Source organism: Poromitra crassiceps (genome assembly GCF_964638095.1).
Source record: "Poromitra crassiceps genome assembly, chromosome: 1".
In the NCBI taxonomy this organism is placed as follows: Eukaryota; Metazoa; Chordata; class Actinopteri; order Beryciformes; family Melamphaidae; genus Poromitra; species Poromitra crassiceps.
Genome location: NC_139623.1, coordinates 114,905,444 through 114,922,781, shown reverse-complemented (window position 1 = coordinate 114,922,781; position 17,338 = coordinate 114,905,444). Strand labels below are relative to the sequence as shown.

Here is a 17,338-nt window from a genome sequence, read left to right as displayed (position 1 = left end):
TAAAGTACTCTACACATTAGTACAGAAGATGATTAGAACCACATGTGAATGACATGTATTTGAAGTTCTGATGTTATTTACGGTACTTCTATTTTAAAATCTGATCTTGTTCTGAGAATTCTGAAATTAGGATCAAAACTCAAATACTTTTCCCCACACACGTGGCCCTAATCTTCTTCAGTACACTTGGCACACACAAAAAACGTGTGGTGAGGGAAAAAAAAGAAATGAGAGATCAACAATAATTGTAGCGTTAAGTGGCTAGCTTATGAGACAGCATGCCTGTCCCTCTTAATTACTACTCCAAAAGAGTTAGCTAACAATATCTGCATTGTTTGGGAGACACGGCTGTACCGCACTGCGGCTCTGTCACACTTACATCTGATGGTGTGAAAGGAAGATGTTGGCCTCTTCTCAAAGCTCTCCCCGAGCTTCAAAACATGCTCCTCTTTATCCAGCAGCGGATTCGTACTCCCGTTCATGTCTCCGTTTAAACGGTTTAAGATTCACATTTATATAAAATATTCAGAAGAGCCGAAGTGAACTTGGCAAAGGTAGAGAGAACACAATAAAAAGTCAACTGCAACACAAAGTTAGCCTACTGGCTAACTGTTAGCAAAACATCCATTCCCTCGGCCACACCTCTTCCTGTTATGGTCCATCTTTCAAATATCACCGATGTGCTTCACGAAAAACAAATATTGGCATCTCTGCTTTTTTATAATTAAATAAATTTAGTTGATTAATCAACCACATGTAAATAACAACAAATTATTATAATTATTTTCATTGTGTAAGGAACAACGATAAGGATGGCATCACGCGCGACTATACTATCTATGCGCGCGACCATCCTAATTCCCATACGGAAGAATTTACATCACGGACAAGATGTCGCTTCAGTCAAAAATATTAAGATAATACTGGTATTGGCGTCATTCGTGATACAAATACATACTGTCAAGTGTTAAAAAGTGTCTGCTTTCCCGCTGGATTGGAACTGATGATATAAGACAAAACAGGGAAGCAGCAAAACGTAATCTTCCAAGCTATTTTGGGCAAAACGAGGTTTCACCATGCCGAGAAATAGAGGTTTTGGTACCGACATTGCACCTCCTGAAGATGGGTCGAAATCCTGTGCCCCCGGACAAACTAAAAGCGACACCGCTCGAGTTTTAACCCGTGATGAGGGAGATAAACTCACCGGGGACAGGGTGCTGGTGTCCGCCTTCAAGCAGATGAAGCTGGAGAAGGAAGCCCAGAAAAACTGGGATCTGTTCTATAAAAGAAACGCCACGAATTTCTTCAAGGACAGACACTGGACCACCAGAGAGTTTGAAGAGCTCAAAGCGTGCCGAGAGGTGAGGAGGATTCTTCAGCGGGTTCCCAAACAAACGTTTGCATGTTAAGTAATCAAATCATTAGTCATATCATCTCCATTGGACAACAGGGGCCCGAAATGGTAATTAGGTATGATGTTGTCAAACAAAACTGAAAAATGTTCAAATAATATTCATACCACACCTGTCCGTTTTAAATGTGCTTGTTGTCATTAGTTTAGACAGTGGAATTGTGTGTCACCATAATATCCCCAAATCACAATATCTCCACGGTATGATTTGAAAGACGATAAATTATATCGATTTAAGTTATCACCCCGCCCTAAATTGAATGTGAGCCATACAAATATGAGGAACAATTCTTATTAGATGTGCTGTTTATTTGATTTTGTCCTAAGCAACCCCACAACCCCACAAATTAGGTAGACTATAGGACGAATCAGCGTGATGTCACAACAAATCCCCCAGAAATGCGGAAGCCCGCAGCAGTTAACTATGCGTTGTGCCAAACAAATGTTTAATATCTCAAACTATACATGACATCGCTTATATTTTGACATTCTGAGTGAGAATGAGAAGTAGCTGAAGAGTCTGATGTATAATATATGCATGTCGTGGTAAAGTTGTGTGAACTGTCACTAGGGTGACCAGATCCCAGCAAACCAAATGTGGGACAAAGAGTACGTTTGTGTGGGACAATGTGGGACACGCTACCGATGATTTGAGGCAGTCTAAAATTTAGATATAGCCTACTGTATTTTCTAACTTACAAAAAATATACATTTCTATTCACCCCTCTCTATGCTTTGCCCTCTGGTTGATTCACACAATCTGCAAATAAAAACATAAATGATCTGACTAAAATGTGTAGGCTACAATAAAACAGACCAGACAGGTTGCTGACATGGGATTCAAGTCATGGCTTCATGTACAGATTAAACACATGGCAGGTGTGTGCCTTCCACACACGAAAACATTAAAGTTAGTCAGACTTTTCTAGTAGAGCAATATACTACTGAACCATATAGGTATTGAAGTAGAACCATAGTAGGCTAGCTTCATCTGAACAAAACATTAACTAACATCACAATAAGAGCACAGCTTAGAATGGAATTTATAATTGCCCGTTGCAAATAGCCTGTAGCAGCTGTTGAGAAAGATTTGAGGCTGTCTTCAATTGTGCCAGTTATACAACACTTGAGAGCTTTGTGCAAAGATGCACTGTTGTATTAATATGGGTCGTAGCTATTATCATTAGTATGGTAAGTATTTGGCTATTGGTATTGTTATTATTGCTACTAGTTACTGGGAATACACATCTCTCAGGCTGCACTATGTGAAGTTAACCGTGCGCTGCACATCTCTCGAGCCACAGTGTGTGCTGCAGACAAGAGCAGCGGTGTGCACGCTCTCTCTCCCCTCCTCTCCCTCTGTCTCTCGGTCTATCTCTCTCCCCCACTCTCCCTCTATTTCTCTCTCTGCCTTGGTCTGATCGCGCTCCCTCTCTCTCTCTCTCTCTCTCTCTCTCTCGTCCAAAATGCGGGACATCTTCTCAATTTGCGGGACGCGTGAAAAATCATGAAAATGCTGTGCAGTCCCGCACAAAGCGGGACATCTGGTCACCCTAACTGTCACAGTTTTTTAAATTGTCCATCGCACAGCCGGGGCTAGAGTGAGCACTCAGGCTGGCTCCATAGGGTCCGTCCCATTACTATACCGTTTTCCCCCAGTGACGCGGTTTGTTTACCAAATTATGCTCGGCTGATCCCTCGTATTCTGAACATTTTGGCATATACGGTAGATAATCCATCAAGTAGGCCTAGTACTACAAGTAAATACAATTTCAACTTTTTTCCTCTACTGTGTATGTTGATGATTGTGAGAATAACAACAGGTGAACCAGATCCTTCCTTTAAAATGAAGTGTTGAACTGATATTTGAGATCATCCCATGGCTTTGTCTTCCCTGGCTGTCAGTTTGAGTCCCAGAGGCTGGTGCTGTTGGAGGCCGGCTGTGGGGTTGGAAACTGTATCTTCCCTCTGCTGGAGGAAGATCTCAACGTCTTTGTTTACGCCTGTGACTTCTCACCACGAGCTGTGGAGTTTGTCAAGGTAAGAAATCCATCTATCATCCATCCATCCATCACATTGTTTACCCTCTGTGGTTTTTAGGGGTCCAAGCACGAAGTGCGTGGATCCCTATTGTATCTGTTCTGATTATTTTTAGGGGTCCAAGCACGAAGTGCGTGGATCCCTATTGTATCTGTTCTGATTATTTTTAGGGGTCCAAGCACGAAGTGCGTGGATCCCTATTGTATCTGTTCTGATTATTTTTAGGGGTCCAAGCATGAAGTGCGTGGATCCCTATTGTATCTGTTCTGATTATTTTTAGGGGTCCAAGCACGAAGTGCGTGGATCCCTATTGTATCTGTTCTGATTATTTTTAGGGGTCCAAGCACGAAGTGCGTGGATCCCTATTGTATCTGTTCTGATTATTTTTAGGGGTCCAAGCACGAAGTGCGTGGATCCCTATTGTATCTGTTCTGATTATTTTTAGGGGTCCAAGCACGAAGTGCGTGGATCCCTATTGTATCTGTTCTGATTATTTTTAGGGGTCCAAGCACGAAGTGCGTGGATCCCTATTGTATCTGTTCTGATTATTTTTAGGGGTCCAAGCACGAAGTGCGTGGATCCCTATTGTATCTGTTCTGATTATTTTTAGGGGTCCAAGCACGAAGTGCGTGGATCCCTATTGTATCTGTTCTGATTATTTTTATTCTTCTTCTCTGGTAAAACTGTATGTACAGCAGAAACTGTAATGCTCAGTGTAGCCAGACTGGGCACATAGATTGTAAATGTGCCTCACTACTCAGAAACAAAAAATGACCCATATCGGCCAGATGGTGGCGCTATAACAGACCATTTTGCGTTATGGTCCATATCTTCTGAACCGTGTGTCCTATACTCAAAATTTCACTTCTCCTGGATTCCTTGGATCAATACGCATCTATCCATATAGGCCCCGCCCATTTGCATGTGCCTAGATTTTCCGCCATTTTGAATTTGAATCAAAAACCTACTTTTGCGAACTCCTCCTAGACCGTTTGGCCAAATCACACGGACATTCTTCTGGGTCATCTATGGACTATTACACCAATCCACCAGATGGTGGCGCTATAACAGCCAATTTCACGTTTGTCGGTCCATAACTTCTGAACCACGAGCTGTAGAATCAAAATTCCACATCTACTGGTTTCCCTGGAGCATCATGCATCTAACCTACTAGGCCACGCCCATTTCTGTCTGGTAGATTTTCCGCCATTTTGAATTTGATCAAAAACCTACTTTTGCGAGCTCCTCCTAGACCGTTTGGCCAAATCACACAAAACTTTTTCTGGGTCATCTATGGACTACCCCGACCTAACGTTATTAAAGGATTTTGGATACGTGAAGCCGTTTTGAAATGATAAATGTCTAAACTTGTGTGTATTTGCTTTTGTTCTTTTCCTGCCCTAAAAGTGTGTGGATCTCAGAAACCATACGCCCCACATCACCCACCTTTCCACTAGGGGTGGGGGGAAAAATCGATTCACCTAAGTATCGCGATTTTTAATGTCACGATTTTTTTAATCGATCTTTTATTCCAGAATCGATAATCGCAAAAAAAAAAAAAAAATTTTTTTTTTTTGGGTGCTTGCAGTCAGGCCACTCACTGAACAGCAGGCCAGACGCCGCCTACTGGTTTACTAGTGGTTTTATTACTTTATTAGTTAGTCTGAAGTAATAATTACACTTCAGGGTTAAGTGGGTGCATCTCATTGTAAAATTGGACTTCAAACGGCCCAAATCTGGCTTCAAACGGCCCAAATTGGGCTTCAAACGGCCCAAATTTCACGCGCGTCGGCCCATATCGGCCTGGCCTGCTTGGTATCTAATGCCCGGCCTGAATTATGATCCCAGTCCACCCCTGTTTTTAACTATATCGCCCAGCCCTACTCATGATATAATATACAGTCTCTCTAGTGTATGATTCAACTTTTCCCATGTTCTAATCTAGTGTAAAAAAGCAAACAAACTGAAAAAAGAAAAGAAAAAAATAAACAAAAATCGCAATAAATCGTAATATCGAATCGCAATAATCGTAGAATCGCAATACTTAAGAATCGCAATATAAATCGAATCGGCACCCAAGAATCGTGATAGTATCGAATCGGGAGATAAGTGAATCGCCACAGCCCTACTTTCCACATAGTTTCAAGACATCACCCACTACTCAGAGGAAAAAATTACACCAATCCACCAGATGGTGGCGCTATAACAGCCAACCACCACTACTACTGCTGCTGCTGCTACTACTACTACTACTATTTTTAGTACTTCTGCTGCTACTACTGCTACCACTCCCACTACTACCAACACTACTACTACTACTATTACTACTACTGCTACTACTACTACTACTAGTACTGCTTGGAAACCGTCAGGTCACCGGATCTCAACCAAACTTTGTTTACTTGTGCACATACCAAGTCTGAATAAATGTGCACTATCTGACATATACCCCCCAAGTCACCGGAAGCTTGGACCCCGCAGCGGCTATATTTTACCTTTATTTTTCTGGGGAAAGTAACATTTTACATTGATGCCTTGCGTCACATTCACACATAGGTACCACACTTAAACAGCTGGGAGCTGCCCAGTACAACCACAGTCTTCTACTGCTGGTCACTGAGCAGCTCCATTGGAGGAAGTGGGGGTTCAGTGCCTTGCTCAAGAGCAGCTCAACAGTAGCTGTTGAAAGAGAATGTTACTCATTCCATTCTCAGTTGGTACGGGGATTCGACCCGGCAGTCTTGTCACAAGCGAGCCACCTAAATTCCAGGCTACTGCTGCTTCTCTCTCCCCTTCCTCAAAAACTATAGTTCAGGTGCCCTTAAGCAAGGCATTTAACAATTTTAACCATTATTTTGGACATTTTACATACAAAATGACTAATTGAAAAAATAATCGATGTCTGTATTTGCAGCCCTGAGTCCCTTCCCCCGGAGGGCTAGGTTTAATCTTAGGGGGGAAAATGGTGGCGAATACTGATGAAGCTATTTTTTCCTTTGTGTTGACAGCAGAACTCTCTGTACCGGCCTGAGCGCTGCAGCGCCTTCCAGTGTGATCTAACCAGAGACGACCTGAGGGAAAATGTGCTGGAGGGCAGCGTGGACGTGGTCACGCTCATCTTCGTCCTGTCGGCCATCCACCCCGAGAAGATGAGGCTCGCTCTAGAGAACATCAGCAGGGTGAGAGAGCAGAGACCTGGGGTGACAGGCTCACACAGGTGCAGGGTGACAGAGCAGAGGTGACAGGCTCACACAGTGGCAGGGTGACAGAGCAGAGGTGACAGGCTCACACAGTGGCAGGGTGACAGAGCAGAGAGACCTGGGGTGACAGGCTCACACAGTGGCAGGGTGACAGAGCAGAGAGACCTGGGCTGACAGGCTCACACAGTGGCAGGGTGACAGAGCAGAGAGACCCGGGGTGACAGGCTCACACAGGTGCAGGGTGACAGAGCAGAGAGACCTGAGGTGACAGGCTCACACAGGTGCAGGGTGACAGAGCAGAGAGACCCGGGGTGACAGGCTCACACAGTGGCAGGGTGACAGAGCAGAGAGACCTGAGGTGACAGGCTCACACAGGTGCAGGGTGACAGAGCAGAGAGACCTGAGGTGACAGGCTCACACAGGTGCAGGGTGACAGAGCAGAGAGACCTGAGGTGACAGGCTCACACAGGTGCAGGGTGACAGAGCAGAGAGACCCGGGGTGACAGGCTCACACAGTGGCAGGGTGACAGAGCAGAGAGACCCGGGGTGACAGGCTCACACAGGGGCAGGGTGACAGAGCAGAGAGACCCGGGGTGACAGGCTCACACAGTGGCAGGGTGACAGAGCAGAGAGACCCGGGGTGACAGGCTCACACAGGGGCAGGGTGACAGAGCAGAGGTGACAGGTTCACACAGGGGTAGGATGAGAAACCAGAGAGACCCGGGGTCCCAGCCCTGTGTGAACAGGGACAGATGGAAATGCATGGAAGTATTTTTTTTGGCTCAAATTTTTTATATTGGAATTTAAAGTAATATACAAAAGAATTGCATAGCAGTTGGATAAAGATAGTATCCCCCCCCAATGTTCTGCTCCTACAGAGGCCCATCCCATTGTACCGTAGCATACAGAATAGGGTCGCAAATAGTTGGAGGGAATTTATCCTTCCAGTGTCGTCTGGCTAAAAGAGATGCAAAAGCTATCATATTTTATGCCTGGCGACTAAGATGTAACTCTTGTGGAACTACTAAATACTGCAGCAGTACCAGAAGGTTCTATGGGTGCTTCCAAAACATCTGACAAGGTCTTAAATATTGATTGCCACAAAGTATTTAGCTTAAACGGCCAAAATAGAGTCTAAAAGAGAGCTGGGTGATTGTGATGGGAAATGTGTGTAGAAATGGAACAAAATGAGAGAGGGGGATATTAAAATTGAGCATTAGCTGATCAAAAGACATGAAAGTATTATCAACTTTCTGTCACTTTTTATTGATAGTATTGATTCTGTCTCCCAGTGATAAAGGCAGTAAGTTCCAGCATTCTAAATCTTGCTTCAGACAAAGTACCAATGGGGGAATGTTAGCTTAAAAAAAAAATCAAAGGCGTGCACACGTCTGCTCTCTCTGAAGGCTAGAGAGAAATGAAATGCAGCAGCAAATAAACCCCAAAGTATTCATTTTATAATGATATGAAACAGAGAAAAGCAGCAAATCTTAGCATTTTCTGAAGCTGTAACCAACAAATGTTGGTTGCTGTTTTTACTTGATAAATGACTAAACCAATTAAAGGAGAATTTCGGGTTTTTTTAACCTGGACCCATCTCCTGGCATTAATTATGATTTGGCCACTCACCCAGCGATCTCCGCGGCGTTTCTGGCCGTCCTAGCGTTGTTTTGAGATCAATAGCGTCCAAGTCAGTCGTAAAATGGAGCTGATTTGGGGCCAAGTGTGAGCCTGTCTTTCCTGCATCTAAATAGCTATTTTTATTCCCGTTTTCGCCGCATATCGCCATTGGCATAACCTTCGTTATTTCGAATCCCACATAGGTTACGCCAAACCCCACATAGGTTACGCTAAAACCACCACCGCAAAGCATCCGACCTGTAGTTGACCAGTCGGCAGGAAAGTATCGCGGGACTTCACGAGACTTGGTGACCGAGATCACGTTTGAGGTAATTTGGTCCCTGGGAGAGACCAGGAAATAGCCTGGGGGGAAATATCACTATGGTGGATGTTGACGGATCAGATTATGGCGATATGCGGCGAAAACGGGAATAAAAATAGCTATTTAGATGCAGGAAGGACAGGCTCACACTTGGCCCCAAATCAGCTCCATTTTACGACTGACTTGGACGCTATTGATCTCAAAACAACGCTAGGACTGCCAGAAACGCCGCGGAGATCGCTGGGTGAGTGGCCAAATCATAATTAATGCCAGGAGATGGGTCCAGGTTCAAAAAAACCGAAATTCTCCTTTAATCAGTTATCAAAAATGATATATTCTGTTGATTGACTAATCAATTAATCAACTAATTGTTTCAGCACTACCTGCCATGCTGCAATACTAACTGAGGGACTTCTGTTCCATCCATAGTAGATTATGTGTGCAGGGCTGGTGACTGCGCCCGTTTTACTCGCATATGCGACTAAAAATAGAACAGTGCGAATTGTAAAATGCCTTTTGGGGCACGTGTGCGAGTACAGAATTCGACCTTCAATATATATATTTATTTTTTCAGAGCGTTAAAAATCGGCATTAAAGTTGAGAGCCTCTGTCGCAGTTCACTTGAAGGCAACACAGCGGAAACTAAACTAGAGAGAGACTGTGAGAGAGGGAGTCCACATAGCCGATTCTGTGCGCCGGTCGGCTTTCCCCTTTTTTTGGTCAATTACCTGCAGCTGCACGATGCACGCGTTCACGTGACGTGCGCGCTCCCCAAGCAGCCAAAAGGAAACACACGCCAGCATGTCCTCCTCATTGTGGAAATGTTACAGTTTGTCACACTCATGCAAGTTGAAAATAAGCCGCGGAGGGGAGGGTACGTTGCCGAGTCCCGCTCGGCTGGAGTCCACTCCAGTCTGAGCGGCTCGTTTCACCTCACCGGCCCCTCTCTCTCCCCGGCCACAGCGCAACACAGCAGGCTTGGCGAAGTGAAGGTAGCCTAGGTAAACCCAGCCACCACGTGACCTGCTCTCTCAGTTCCCAGTCACTAGCGTCTAGACTCCGGGCCATTCACAACGATTTCTGGGGCGATTGAAAGACCCGCGCAGACCCGCAGCCACCCCGCAGCCAATGAGTGACGGCGTGACTGCCAACATCAGTCCTGCCGTGATCGGCCAATCAGAGAGTGCGTCTTTGTCAATGACGTGTAACAGCTGCAGCGGCTTAGCACTACCTAGCCGTTAGCATTTGGCCTCTCTAAAGCATAGCTCCCGAGCTAGCTACTAGCTGGCTAGCTATATGGCTATGCAACTACGTGAGGAAATTCAAGTGAAAACAGCTGTTGAGGTTGAGGTCTGTTGATCAAAATAACACCTAGCGTTATCGAAATCGGATTTTAGCGGACCATACAAGCCAGGGCTTCAGAGCTGATCACCTGGACACATTTTATGGCGAAATTATCTGATAAACTTGTCTGTACTGCTCTGTGGTGATCAGCTAATGTCTTCATAGCATTGTGATTATGATTTAATGCATTATGGAAGATAAACGCTGGTTTAACATAATTAAAATAATTCCCTACCAAACATGTAAAGTGACGCTTCTGGGCAGTAGACCATTTGGGCATAACATTATGTAATGTGACATGAGATCACCACATTTCAATAAATATAACGTTTTTGCACATTTGAATGCTGCTGGTCGTTTGTTTAATGCTGTATATATTGGATATTTAAAGCTGATACACTTTACACAATCAAATCTAACTTATTCACAGCAATACACAGTCCAGTAGTACAGTGGGCTAATTGTTTGAATTATATCGAAATATATTTGCATGGTGTAGCATGTAATGCAGATAATGTAGCTAGATACTCTGACACAGAAAGGCAGACAAGCTAGCAGCAGGGATCTTGTCACACTGATTCCAGATAAACTCCTCTGTCTAGCCAGCTATACAATATTGATCAAAATAACACCTATATCGAAATCGGATTTTAGCGGACCATACAAGCCGGGGGGGCTTCAGAGCTGATCACCTGGACACATTTTACGGCGAAATTATCTGATAAACTTGTCTGTGCAGCTCTGTGGTGATCAGCTAATGTCTTCGCATTGTGATTATGATTTAATGCATTATGGAAGATAAACGCTGGAAGGCTGGGTAGCATTAGCTGACGTCATCCAGGCTACAGTAACATTAGGCTTTATAAGCATTCATTGATTGAAGCAGAGTGCTGGTCGGTTAAGTTTCTCTGTAGTCATGTCCTCCTCTGCTCCAATCTTCGTTCGTAGTTTCTTCTGTCTCTCGTCCAGCAGCTGCAGATGTCATCATTATCCACGTTATTGATTATTATTTATAAAAAAAATCTCGTGTAAATATTTTGTGAACGCACCAATAGTTAGAGAAGGAAACCTCTCTTTGCATTTTATTTTTTAATAAAAGTAGGCTACTTGTGATATCTCACGTGGTCGATCATCATTGCAAATTTATGTGAACAGCTAGGTTTAATGACAAATATGGAATATCACCCAAGGAAATACCACGGTTTAATGCCAACAGATAAACCATACAGATTTGTTGTAATTGTGAACACATAAGGGAGCAAAGACATGGTTTTCAAGCATAACACAATGTACAACTTTTATTCAAAGACAGGATTGAAAAATATAGGTCACTTGTATTCACTTCAGTAATGTCAGGTCTCAGTCGCATTCACGCTAACCTCTTAACTTCTAGCTAGGTCAAACACACCTTAACGTTATGAGTGTGGCCGTTTTGGATTAACATTAAGTCCACGATCAAGTCTAGCATTTCGGTATATTCCTACCTCTTAACATCTAGCTAGCTAGGTTGGATCTGGAATATGATATCGGCTTGATACATTTGATTGTAGCTACTCATACAGCCGTGTGGAGCTTATCTAGCTAGGTTGCATCTGGAATATGATATCAAGCCAGTAATGTAGCTAGCTAGCGTTAAATAGGTTTATCTGTAACCACGCTGAAATGTGAGGGCATTAACGTTAATATTTCTAGCTAGGTCAAACACACCTTAACGTTATGAGTGTGGCCGTTTTGGATTAACATTAAGTCCACGATCAAGTCTAGCATTTCGGTATATTCCTACCTCTTAACATCTAGCTAGCTAGGTTGGATCTGGAATATGATATCGGCTTGATACATTTGATTGTAGCTACTCATACAGCCGTGTGGAGCTTATCTAGCTAGGTTGCATCTGGAATATGATATCAAGCCAGTAATGTAGCTAGCTAGCGTTAAATAGGTTTATCTGTAACCACGCTGAAATGTGAGGGCATTAACGTTAATATTTCTAGCTAGGTCAAACACACCTTAACGTTATGAGTGTGGCCGTTTTGGATTAACATTAAGTCCACGATCAAGTCTAGCATTTCGGTATATTCCTACCTCTTAACATCTAGCTAGCTAGGTTGGATCTGGAATATGATATCGGCTTGATACATTTGATTGTAGCTACTCATACAGCCGTGTGGAGCTTATCTAGCTAGGTTGCATCTGGAATATGATATCAAGCCAGTAATGTAGCTAGCTAGCGTTAAATAGGTTTATCTGTAACCACGCTGAAATGTGATGGCATTAACGTTAATATTTCTAGCTAGGTCAAACACACCTTAACGTTATGAGTGTGGCCGTTTTGGATTCACATTAAGTCCACGATCAAGTCTAGCATTTCGGTATATTCCTACCTCTTAACATCTAGCTAGCTAGGTTGGATCTGGAATATGATATCAAGGCTTGATACATTTGATTGTAGCTACTCATACAGCCGTGTGGAGCTTATCTAGCTAGGTTGCATCTGGAATATGATATCAAGCCAGTAATGTCAGGTCTCAGTCGCATTCACGCTAACCTCTTAACGTCTAGCTATAGCTAGGTTACATCTGGATTATGTATAATATACAGTATAATACTACGCTCACTACGTCATGACATTCACATTAACGCCTCCAAAAATCTACTGTAGCTAGCTAGCGTTAAATAGGTTTATCTGTAACCACGCTGAAATGTGAGGGCATTAACGTTAATATTTCAATTAGGTCAAACACACCTTACCGTTATGACTGCGGCCGTTTTTGAATAACATTTGCGTTAAGTCCATGATCAAATCTAGCATTTCGGTATATTCAGTGTGTGTGTGTGAAAAGGATGTTAGCATGCTAGCATTATTAGCACAGAATGTATACAGTCCATGGTACAACGTTAGGCCTTCAAGTCCTGAGGCGAACAGCACTGGAGGATGAAGTCTGCAGTCTGGCATTCAGTGTCCAGCATAACAAGCACGCCTGTTTCCTCATCAGGTTGGCAGCAGCTGTATAGATGATGACTGTTCTTCACAGCCACAAATATCTCTCCAGGTCTGCGGCCATCTGCAGCAGGGATCGAGGTTTGGGTCCGTGTAGACAGTTCCTCTTTCATTCCCTGACCACCGTCACGCGATGTTCTCTCTTCTTGTAGCTGGTTGTAACCATTTGCGTGCTAGCAGTACTGAAATGAAAAGTGTTAGCTCGCTTGCTAACAACAAAGGTCGCAGAGCGATGACGCCATCTGCTGCACTGCGCATGTGCTCTGTGCACAAAGCTGGTTGGATGACGGTTGCGTAATGGAGCGGTCTATCGGGGGGGGCCAACAACCGCAGGAAATCGTTTAACAATGGTGGGAATCCAGACCATAGTGACTGAGAACAGGTCTGAGAGCAGGTCACGTGGGGGATGGGTTTACCCAGGCTAAAGTGAAGGTACTACCAGCTGCTGTCCACATCACCGCTGCCTGCTGCAGATCAGCTGCTGCTGCTATGTCAGTCACGTTGTAACGTGGATACAGGAGAGGACTATTTGTTTCGTATTGCGAATAGAACGACGAACATAATAATAAAACGCATTGGACCAGTGTGCAAGGTTTTCTGTGCGCGATGATTTTTTTTTCAGATGGCGGATTTAAAAAAACGGACTCTGTGTGTAAACTCTGATATTCAAACTGAGTCAACTCAAACTCATTTCCTCATCTACTCAAGAACAGCCAAATCCACAACTGTAGAGTGGGCATGGCTTCGAAGCTCTGGGCTCCAGACCCAACAGTACCTGGCTGCAGACAAGTGGGCGGACCTCACCCTCCTCTCCAGACCTATAGGCTATAAACTCCTTGTCCATGGATAACATTTTGACGTTTATTTATTTTATTTTATTAGTTTATTTGGCAGGGACATATACAAAAAAAACATTAAACCCCATAGGGGAAGAGATGCTTTGTAACAGATTTAGCCATAGGCTACTTTCCATCTGGAGCCCCTGTTCTGTTGCACCTTTTTTCTTTTGGAAAAGTAAATGCATGATAGCTGTGGGATATACTGGAATTAATTGTTTTATATTCATTATATTTACACAAAAAAGAAAAGCTCTGTCCAGTAACCTGGAACACTTTTATTTTTAGATGTTTTTGAGTGAGATCGTCCTACCTCATGCAAATGATAAGAAATGTGACATGAATCTTAATTTTCTATTAATAAAGCAAAGTAAAAAAAAAAAAAAATAACTTCAAAAAATAACCCGTCAGTTATTGTTCTTAGAAATAAAATCGGAATCGGCCAAAATCGGTATCGGCAAGTCAGACTATTCAAAAATCGGAACCGGCCAAGAAAATGGCAATCGGTGCATCTCTACCATTAAGCATTATTTTAGACGGGCGAATGTGGGAGAAAATGAAGCTTCAGACGGTGGTGAAGACGAAGATGTAACGTTATCATTAGCTGAAGAAGCTAGCGCTAGCGGGACAGAAGCCACCGCAACAGATAACGTTGAATGCTCCTAATATCCCTTTATTAAGGAGAAACGCATTATTTAATACATTTTTTATCATGCCCCTAAAATTCTTTTTGTGCTCCTAGTTTTTTCAACTTAGGGGCACACGTGCTCCTTCTGAAAATGCTAAGTGACCAGCCCTGTATGTGTGTAGATTATGTGTTTTACTAGGTACTGTATGTACATTAAATGTCCAGCTGGCCACTGTCACTATCTCACCAATAAGACCAGCGATGGTTGTGACACCACAGGTGAAGATCAGATTGACCAACATATGACTGGTGTCTGGTGGTAACATCCCACCCTGTTCTTGAATACAAGCTGATTCTCATGGTGTGATGTAACGATCCTGTAACACACCCAGGTGTTTAATACAAGCTGATTCTCTTGGTGTGACGTAACGATCCTGTAACGCACCCAGGTGTTTAATACAAGCTGATTCTCTTGGTGTGACGTAACGATCCTGTAACGCACCCAGGTGTTTAATACAAGCTGATTCTCATGGTGTGACGTAACGATCCTGTAACGCACCCAGGTCTTTAATACAAGCCGATTCTCATGGTGTGATGTAACGATCCTGTAACGCACGCAGGTGTTTAATACAAGCCGATTCTCATGGTGTGATGTAACGATCCTGTAACGCACGCAGGTGTTTAATACAAGCCGATTCTCATGGTGTGATGTAACGATCCTGTAACGCACGCAGGTGTTTAATACAAGCCGATTCTCATGGTGTGACGTAACGATCCTGTAACGCACCCAGGTGTTTAATACAAGCTGATTCTCGACTCATGGTGTGATGTAACGATCCTGTAACGCACCCATGTGTTTAATACAAGCTGTTTCTCGACTCATGGTGTGATGTAACGATCCTGTAACGCACCCAGGTGTTTAATGCAAACTGATTCTCGACTCATGGTGTGATGTAACGATCCTGTAACGCACCCAGGTGTTTAATGCAAGCTGATTCTCGACTCATGGTGTGATGTAACGATCCTGTAACACACCCAGGTGTTTAATGCAAGCTGATTCTCGACTCATGGTGTGATGTAACGATCCTGTAACGCACCCAGGTGTTTAATGCAAGCTGATTCTCGACTCATGGTGTGATGTAACGATCCTGTAACACACCCAGGTGTTTAATGCAAGCTGATTCTCGACTCATGGTGTGATGTAACGATCCTGTAACACACCCAGGTGTTTAATGCAAACTGATTCTCGACTCATGGTGTGATGTAACGATCCTGTAACGCACCCAGGTGTTTAATGCAAGCTGATTCTCATGGCGTGATGTAACGATCCTGTAATTCACCCAGGTGCTTAAGCCCGGAGGTGTGGTCCTGTTCAGAGACTACGGCCTGTTCGACCACGCCATGCTGCGCTTTAAGGCTGGAAACAAGCTGGGAGAAAACTTCTACGTCCGCCAAGACGGCACCAGGTCCTACTTCTTCTCCAAAGGTCAGTGGAAAGTTGGTCGTCCATTCCCTTCATTTGAATGGTTTCTTTTTTTCTTCAATGGGAAAATAGAAATGTTGGTAGCTGGGAAGGTGACAAACTACACAAACTCCAACCTAGGACTGGGCAGTGATTCAATATTATTATCGTATATCGTCTTTCAGTGGAACCATTTAGTAATTTTGGGATATTTTATATATTATTAGTATTATCACAGTATTGTTAAAATGCGCTGAAAATGTTCAAAAAGTACTAATACACTCACAGAAATCATTCCACCAAGTTTTATATTGAAAACTCAGACCCAAAAAGGATTGATACACTCACTGAAATAATTTCTTCACGGGTGCGCGTCTGCATCTCTAGATGCTAGGCTAGATGCATCTCTAGGCTAGACTTTGGGGACAGTTCTATTGAAGTGAATGGGTAAGTAACTCCCCTGTAAGTGATGTTTGTGTAGATGGGCCATTGTATTTAATTGAGCAGTATTCTGCCATGTGACCTGTATGCAGAATATAAATTATATTATATTGGGAGACATTTATTTTTTGTATCGTTTTAAAGCAACAGCACAGTAAAGAGGATATTAATCTAACATGATGTCTGTAGTTCTTTATAGATCTAGCCTCTTACTTTTGCTCTCAAAGTGCACCAGATTGAAGCATTGTACTTTAAAATGGACAACATTTTCTAACCGGGTGGCCACAGCCCCCCCTGGACCCCCCACGCCGTGCGAAAATGACCTCGGTATTTCTCAAACCCTGGCTACGGGCCTGCTCTATATGTTCAGTTTCTGTTTATTGAATTTGTTTAGTTAGATCTAGTTAGACTATTTTCTGTGAAGCCCTTTTTGAGAGTTGCCTGTGAATTAGGGCTACGTACATATAAACTTGACTTGATTTGATCAAGAGAAGAAAAAGCATTTAATGATCATGATATTGATTTCAACCATATGGCCAGCTCTACTCCACCCTGCTGTCTGTTTCCCCTCTCCCTAAACATCTCCCTCGGCTGTTATTATCTCCTCTCAGAGCTGCTGGCTGATCTGTTTGAGGGGGCGGGTCTTCGCTCTGCGGCCAACGACTACGTCCTGAGAGAGACCGTCAACAAGAAGGAGGGGCTTTGTGTCCCCAGGGTGTTCCTGCAGAGCAAGTTCACCAAGCCTGGCCAATCACAGAGCTCCTGATGTCACTGAGCCCCTCCCACCGCTCGTCACCCCAGAAATCACAAAAGGTCATCTGGCTGAACTTGGACCCAACGGATGCATTCATTGTTCCAGTGGATGGATTCGTTGGTAGCCTAAATATTCGTGAAGGGGACTCGTTGCCCGAAAGGTTGCCAGTTTGAATCCCCAAGACCAGCAGGAGAATAACTCTTTCCCCTATCTGAACAGCAACTCAGCAAAACTCTTCACTGGATAAATAATTTACCTCAACTGAGGTGCGTTCACACCGAC

General features: G+C 43.6%; 2 protein-coding genes across 3 annotated transcripts in view; one reads left to right on the top strand and one right to left on the bottom strand.

Annotated features, from left to right (window-relative positions):
* The window catches only part of eaf1 (ELL associated factor 1), a 39,586-nt gene extending 38,990 nt beyond the window's left edge, over positions 1-596 (bottom strand). For both annotated transcript variants that reach the window (XR_014553298.1, XM_083649843.1), the window contains exon 1: positions 380-596. Coding sequence is in view for 1 of the 2 variants with exons in the window: in XM_083649843.1 (XP_083505969.1) it covers positions 380-482 (103 nt within the window). In the remaining variant the exon portion in view is untranslated. The remainder of the gene's footprint in view (positions 1-379) is intronic.
* Positions 597-960: 364 nt separating this feature from the next.
* On the top strand, positions 961-17,328 carry mettl6 (methyltransferase 6, methylcytidine). The gene is made up of 5 exons (XM_083640659.1): positions 961-1,361; positions 3,317-3,451; positions 6,460-6,630; positions 15,744-15,885; positions 16,914-17,328. Exons 1-5 carry the CDS (start codon positions 1,077-1,079, stop codon positions 17,066-17,068), a joined length of 888 nt encoding a protein of 295 aa, XP_083496785.1. The 5' UTR covers positions 961-1,076; the 3' UTR covers positions 17,069-17,328.
* The last annotated feature ends 10 nt before the right edge of the window (positions 17,329-17,338 follow it).

Bases quoted from the DNA above. Each gene is read 5' to 3' on its own strand.
- mettl6 (XM_083640659.1), top strand. From the start codon at position 1,077: ATGCCGAGAAATAGAGGTTTTGGTACCGACATTGCACCTCCTGAAGAT. The intron at 1,362-3,316 runs GTGAGGAGGATT...CCTGGCTGTCAG, and splicing joins AGCTCAAAGCGTGCCGAGAG to TTTGAGTCCCAGAGGCTGGT. The intron at 15,886-16,913 runs GTCAGTGGAAAG...ATCTCCTCTCAG, and splicing joins GTCCTACTTCTTCTCCAAAG to AGCTGCTGGCTGATCTGTTT.